This window comes from Atta cephalotes (assembly GCF_000143395.1).
Source record: "Atta cephalotes unplaced genomic scaffold scaffold00040, whole genome shotgun sequence".
Lineage (NCBI taxonomy): Eukaryota > Metazoa > Arthropoda > Insecta > Hymenoptera > Formicidae > Atta > Atta cephalotes.
In genome coordinates this window covers 1,519,169-1,527,339 of record NW_012130104.1, presented here as the reverse complement: position 1 = coordinate 1,527,339, position 8,171 = coordinate 1,519,169, and the positions used below count along the sequence as shown (strand labels likewise).

At 32.8% G+C, this 8,171-nt stretch overlaps 1 protein-coding gene across 1 annotated transcript in view; it reads left to right on the top strand.

The window, feature by feature from the left end:
- Positions 1-7,376: 7,376 nt before the first annotated feature.
- The window catches only part of LOC105622118, a 47,035-nt gene continuing 46,240 nt past the window's right edge, over positions 7,377-8,171 (top strand). The window contains exon 1 of the mRNA XM_012203552.1: positions 7,377-7,845. Within this exon, the coding sequence (XP_012058942.1) occupies positions 7,377-7,845 (469 nt within the window). The remainder of the gene's footprint in view (positions 7,846-8,171) is intronic.

The following is an 8,171-nucleotide window of genomic DNA, read 5'->3' as shown; positions in this document are numbered from 1 at the left end:
TATATTATATACATGGTATCTAGAATTTAAATGTCAAAACTTCGGGAACGTGTAAAGGATCGACAAACTAAGAAAAAAGTCCTGTAGCGACATGCTCGTTTTTGCTTCGTTTTGAAGAAAATCGCAAAAAAGGCAAAACTAGTTGCTTTGTTCTTGCACTGCCCTCCAAAGTATTACCGTCACTAAAATCGTACATGAAAACAATAATAATAATTTCAAAATAACAATAATAAGAATCATATTTTAGACCGTACATGAGAACACAATCAATATGAATTAAAAATGCCTATATCGGTCAAAGCTAGATCTTTAATACTTAAATATTTCAATATTATATATGTATATATATTACCGGTTAAAATTATATTATCTTTCGATTTTTTGAGCACACTTTTTGTCAAAGTAAATTGAATGCACTCAAATTTATACAGTAAACACTTGGTGGCAAGTGTACCTTGTACGTAAAATATAATAAGATTTGACAATTGTATCCCATTTTTTAATTTTTTACTAATTTTCCTAAAATCGCATTATTGTATTTTCTTTATTTTTCATGATATAGCCATAGTTTTACCGTTATGATCTAACTTTAGTAGTAGTTAGATTTTACATTACAATAAATATTCGTAGTGCTCAAGATATAGATAAACGACAACAGAAAATCATCGTAAAGAGCCATAAACAAGGATAGACGTAAGAAGCTCGCCCAGCAATTTGGCATTTTCAAATCAACAAATCAAGTTTCTTAACCGTTGAAAGATCTAGCAAAACTATATTAAGAAGAAGAAGAGATGACCGACATTACACTACTTTTCTCGTCGATATCCTTCGCAACATCCTTCACAACAACTCACATGTACGGCGCCGGACATTACTGAAGAAATATTGACTTCTGAACAGTTTAATCCATCTATACAGATTATATGTCGTCACGTGTAGGTTGGAAGATTGTGTGAACGGCGACTCGTGAAGGAACCATTCATTTCCGCAAAAAATTAGAAGGCGCGAGTGGGCAAAAGCACATCTCAGACAACTCAATGATCTGATGTCTTCTAGAGCGACAAAAATAAGTTCATGTTGTTTGATAATAATATAATGATATAACATCACACAAAAAATGCGCTGTTCGCGCATCCCCATTTGCAATATAACTGACAGAAACATTAGGATGAGCTGAATATTTCATCCATCCTTAAAGATTGAACCACATTTAGAAGTATGTTTCACGAATGCAATAGTTCACTCACAAAACCACTATCAATCATCATTCGCTACACTCATGCATTTTCGACATCTTAATATTACTGAAGGGGAGGAGGGGGAGAATTTGATATTCCTTATATATACACACTATTGCCGCCTGTCGGCGAATTTTCAAATTTGTAATTCTTAAAGAATAAATAATTTATAAATAATGCGATTGAGTTTGTTAGAACCATATAATGATTTTAGAAATAAGAATACAATTTTAAGAATAAAATATACTTTGCACAAATCTATTTATTATTGATGCCAGTGAACATTTATAATTGAAGAGAATATTTTATACTTAAATGAAAGTAAATAACATTCAAGAATAAAAATATACGTGAATTAGGAATTCATTTTTTTCTGCGATTGATTTGTCCTCCAGAAGATATCAGATCATTGCTGAGTTGTCTAAGATGTGCTGACTTTGTCACTGCGACGACAAAGAGGCGCCTATACTCGCGGGCGGATTTTCCGCGGCAGATTCGCGGATCTGTTATCCACAGTTAAATAGATGAGATAAGCAATGAATCCGTCGCGGCAAATCCACCTGTATATATCAATCAACATTCTCTACCATTTTGACGAAGTTGACCGTCTGTTTGTGTCCTTATTTGCAATACGGATAACGGAGGTTGGTAGAACGGTCTCAGTATTTCACTTGCCTTTGAGTTACATTAGTAGAAGGTAATCCAAGTTTGATTCAGTTTTTCCTTGGAAACTTGTACTCCGTGCACATTAAAAGGCATGCTCTATAAACTTCATTTACAAAATTATCGTTTACTGCAGCATTGGTTTCTGTCATTTTGATATTACTAAAAAGCATACTGGGTATTTGAAATAAGTTTATAAAAGATAATCATTGAAGAAAAAATAATGCTAATATAAGCATATATAGTATTGAACGAATGCAACTATATTTTTTTTATTGAAATAAAATTGTTTTAAACTAAGAATAAATTTATTTTATTTTACGAATAAAATAAATTTTTATTATTAATCGAAAATTGTTTATTCTTTGCATTATTCTAAGTGTAAAATATTCTTAAAGCATTTAGGCATTTCTTTAAGAATTCATTTTTTTGTGTGATGTTATACTCCATTATTATCAAACAACATGAACTTATTTTTATCGCTCTAGAAGACATCAGATCATTGTTGAGATGTCTAGTTAAAGTGCTTTGGCCCAGTCGCGCCTAATTTTTTACGGAAATGAATGGTTTTTTTACGAATCATTATTCACACATTCTTCCGACCTGCAAGTGATGGCGTATGATCTATACGAATGGATTAGATTAGATTTAGAAGTTAATATTTCCTTAGCAATGTCCGGTGTCGTATGGATGGGTTGCTGCGAGATATGCGAAGGCTGTTGCAATCAATGAGAAAAGTAATGTAATGTGATCGGCCACATCTTCTTCTTAACACAGTTTCATTAGATCTCTTAACACTTAAGAAATTTGGTCTGTTGATTTGGAGATGCTAATTATTGGGTGAACTTCTTATGTCCATCCTTGTTTACTCTTTACAATGACTTTCTGTTTTTATTCTATATCTTGAACACCATAAGTATTGTAAAACATAATGTAAAACATTAAATCTAACTACTAAAGTTAGTAGTAGTAGTCATGACGATAAAAACTACGGCTGTATGAAAAATAAAGAAAATACAACAATGCGATTTTGGGAAAATTAAAAAATCATAGGATACATTGTCAAACCTCAGAAATATTCGGAAAGTTTACATCTTCTCTCAGAATTTTTTATATAAGTGAATTCTGAAATATTCTGAAATTTCTCATTCTATAATTTTTAGAAAGTATTTTTAAATTTTTTAGATTTTATAATATTTCATCAGAAATTATATTTACAAAAAAATCTTAAAAATCTTACGATATTTCATAATTAACGATATTTCATAATTAATTATTTATTTTCATAAATAAATGAGAAAAGATGTAGATTTTCTGAGGAATGTTCTAATTCGTATAAAAAATGTGAGAAAGTTATAAAATAGACAGAAATTATAGAGAAATTCTGAAAAATCATATAAAAAATTCTAAGAAAAATTTTCCAGAGTATATTTATAATTCATTCGAACTGCACGCTGAATTGATTTTTTGAATTTATAAACGCAATTAATCTACTGTAATAATATCACGAATTTAATTAAATTAACAAGTAGTGAGACATAGTGAGATCTTTTTTTATCCGACAGATTAAATACAGCCAGATGTGCAGATTTTTTGGAAACTGACTTCTTTGATTATTTAGAAGACATCCACCTACAGCAACGGATTGAAATGTGGTTTCAACTCAACAAATGGGTGTCCAGTTCATTATGGCAAAATTATTCGAGCTTGGCTAGACAGATTAGATTTTCCACAATGATGAATTGGACGTGGAGGAATAATATCTTGGTCAACTCAAGAGAATAATTAAAAAATCGAATCGAGGCTGTTGTGGGCCAAATATCGCCAGATCAGTGTTTAGCTACAACACGAGCTGTCCATACTAGATGTTGCATTGCTGCAAGAAGTTATAATATTTTGAATAATATTTTGAATAATATCTATATTAAATAAATGAATAAATACAATGTGAGTAATGAGAAACTATAAAAATGAAAATTACGTTTTTTCTTTTCTGCGATTTTCTCCGAAAATGAAGCAAAAACGAGCATATCTCTACAAGACTTTTTTCTTAATTTATCAATCCCCTATACACTCCCAAATTTTAACATTTAAATTCCAGACATTTTGTATACACATTCTTAAAACATTGTCAATGAATTATCAATGCGATTTTGATTTACTTAATAAAATCCCTTTATTAAACTTATTTAACTTCTTCAAAAACAATTTTTATAATCACATACTGAAAGAAGATTGGCTGAATATGGCTGAATATGGCTGAATATGGCTGAATATTGGCTGAATATATAGTATTTTTATTTGTTTGCATCCAATTTTTGGTTGTATTAGCCATCGAAATCCTATACTGACATTGCGGACATACTGACATAAGCTAACGCAATTAAAAATTAACTGCTGCAACCAAAAAATTAGCTACTACAACCAATTAAAAATGCTGTGCCATATTTTATCATTTAATTTGCTGCAGCAGCCACTTTTCTTTCAGTATATATTATGAACATATACGAGGATAGTTCGAAAAATTCTCGACCTGATAAAAAAATAATATGAAACTCATAAATATGAAACTGTTATAATTTCAGACAAGTTTGATTCTTCGTAGGGCTACTGTTAAATTTCAGACAGATGCGTCCATCAATTAATTTCTTTATTTCGGTCATGCAACCAACTTTTGGTTCCAGCATGATAATGCATCCGCTCATATTTCTTCAGTTGCAGTCGCAAAATTTCATTAATTGGTTCCGCAAGCGCTATATTTCATCAGATCACGTAAAATCTGGTGAAATACGGTGCTTGCGGGACCAATTCATGGAATTTGTCTGAAATTTTAACAGTAGCTCTGTGAAGGATCAAACTTGTCTAAAATTATGGCAGTTTGATATTTGTGGCGTCATTTCTGTGTTAGGCTGAGAACTTTTCAAACTACCCTCATTCATATATTACGCATATATTTACGTATATGTATGTACATGAATAATTTGATTATACATGATTCAACTGAAATAGAAAAAGAAATAATAATCTGTCGCTCAAAAAAGTTGTTTTATAAATAATAATTTAATAAATAATAATAAGGCTCTGTAAGTATAAACCAATGTAGTCAAAAGAAGGGCAAAGAGCCAGTAATGTAAAGAACTTTAATTTAAATTACTGGCTCTTTGCCTTTCTTTTGACTACATTATTTATAAATATCGTAAGAGTTTAATCCGAATGTGTATGATAAACACATTTTTATGTGTTTTATTGGTAACGTGCTATGTATATTGGTAACGTGCTATATATGTTTCCATGAACAACCTATCGAGTTATCTCGGTACGTGACTATCGGCCGGGATAAATTTCCGAGTATTATCACGATTGATTGATATGTTTCTTTCGTGGAGCACGTGCGCCGGTTCCCACGTCGAAAAGTGCACGTAAATTGCCGCGAGTTATGTAGCAGGCGATAATCCGTGAATCATATACACCTACAATCAATATATCGAGACGATCCACGCAGATCATCCCAGCAGAGAGTAAGAAAGAATTTTCATCAAAGTTTCTTTATAGCTCCTAATGGTCCTAATAAGATAGCTTGCATATGCGAGCGCATGAAATATATTCTACAGGTGTATACGCATATATCACATACCGCATTACCTTTTAAACCTTGCTCCGTTACTGCCATTTTAGCACATTTCAAACTCCCAGATACGAGTTATTGTTGCTCTGGCAAATTGTCGTACGATTTGTATTCCTAGATATGTAAGACATGTGCACTCAAACGGAGATATGTTTTGAAAAGGAAGGAAGAGAACAAGAAAAATAAAGATAGATAAAGAGAGAGAGAGAGAGAGACGAACGTTAAATATTTTTAAGACCTATTTTCGCTCATCAAAACAATGAAAAAGTTTATTTATCTTTTCCGAATTATATCGTCTGCTATCTGAAATTTTCTAAAAAAATTAGCAAGCTAGTTATACTGATGATTTATTTACCGCGTCTGAAATTATGCTCCTATTTGAACAGAAAATATCTTAAAATAAGGAATAAAGAAAGGGTGTCAAATATTTCTTCAAATTTCAAATTTTCTTCAAAATGATGAACAAAGTTTATCTGTTCCGAATTATATGCTTTTGCATGTAATTCGATAATTTCGCTAAAAAATTATTCACTCTTCTTTCTTTTTCTTTTAGTAAAGTTTCTGCAAACAAAAGACTCCAAAACATTTAGTATATTACTTTTTAACATATTATAAAATTAAATAAAAAAATAAGATTAGCTGTATAAAGTATAATTACTTTTTATCCCGTTACATAAATTTAACAAAATTGGTTTACGAAAGTTTTTTTTTATTTCAAGAGCTTAAACTATTATTCTGTTCGACAAGATAAAGTTGTGCAAATGATTAAATCACAATCAAAAATGAATTAATTTCTTATCAAAGCAAATCTTTCTGTTTCAGCCCAAGAGGCCTCAAGAATTACCGACGACATAAGTCTGAGTTCTTTAAAATTTTATTCACATCTCATCAAAAACAATAAGATATACTGTAAGAATGACCAGTTCGAATAATCGATTTAGTTGAGCGTATGAAAAGAATTGATAAATTATTATTAATAAACAAGAAATTATTTCATTCGTTCGTTATTATTATGCTACAACCGAATAATCGAAGCGTAAAAAAATGATAAATTTTTTAGAAAGAAATATTTAAATTGTACATTTCTTATGTCGAAAAACAATTTAGCGGAAAAAACTTTTATTTTATTTTTATTTAAATTAAGTCAGCAATCTAAATACTTGATTGCTGTGCACTTTTTATGTAAAAAAATCTAGAAAGAACTTTTATTTTATTTTTATTTATTTAAATCAGCAATTTATATGTACTGCTTCGAAACAAAACAAAAAAATAATTTGAAGGAAATATGAAGGAAAAGAAACTAGTGGTAGTTCTTAAAATCCGTGCTTTTCATCAAGAATAAGCAATTATATTTGAACATTCGAAGAAACATGCGATCGAAAATCGATTATTCCTGGCCGTTTGCAGTGCAACGGTGCGTCAGTGTGGCGGAAAAAACAACGAGAATAACGATAACGAGGACGACGTAGACGTCACGTCGCACGCGCGGCACCCGGCGATACATCGCGGGGGCGACGCTTTAATCGTTCAGAAAGAAAGAAAATCATGCGTCTCCTGACGGCGGCAAGCGCCGATATCATTCCCGCACGCAGCATCACCGAGGATGTATCATTGGACAGCGATGTTGGCTCGCACGGATCCGAGAAGTGCGGCGGCAGCAGCAGCAGCAGCAGCAGCAGCAGCAGCAGCAGCAGCAGCAGCAGCAGCAGCAGCAGCAGCAACAACAACGGGAACAGCAACGGATGTAATAACGGAATTCGCGACGGCGTCGGCTACGCCAGCGGCCACGACCGCGGCCAACAGTACAACGACAGCAGCGATAACGGCTACGCTAGTGACGATTTCTGGGAATGTACGTCTTCTATCCAGCAGACGAGCTCCTGCGTATCTATGAAAATCCAATTCGGGAATCCGTGTCATTGACTGTCAACGATACAGCGGTAAATGGTGATTACGAGGAGATAAATCAGCAGTATTATCAGCAGCAGCAGCAGCAGCAGCAGCAGCAGCAATCGCAGTCGCATCAGCAACAGCGAATCATCGTCACGAACGACATCCGCAAGCGCAAGGAGAAAAAGCGAGAGACTAGTCAGACAACAGGAAACAGGAGGCAAATCGTGCATAACGGCGACGGCGACGGTGACGCCGGCAAGAAAGAAGGACGACGAAACGAGGAACAACATACCAGGACTATGCAAAGTAATCGTGCCTCCGGCTCCGAAGAAGCCGCCAACCATCCCCTTAAAGACCTCACGCAGCCGAGTCTCAATGAGCCGCTGAAGCAGCATAATGGCGTTGCGCTCAAGCTGGTCCAGACGGGTAAGTGTGCTACTGCGATTCTGCACGTGGTCCAGCGAAATTATTTGCACACTAATTTTATTAAATATTTATCTAACTCGATACTATATCTCTTTTAAAATGTAGTTTAAAAACTCGTTGACTAAAATATTAATTAAAATCTTGACTGAAATTTCTCTCAATAAATTTTTATATAAACGGATAATTTCTTCTTTTCAAATATTTTTCAACAGTTTCATTTTTCTTTTTATTAAAAATATTATTCAAAATTTTCATCTTCAATGAAAAAACAATATACATATATATATATATATATATATATATATATATATATAAGTAAAAGTAAA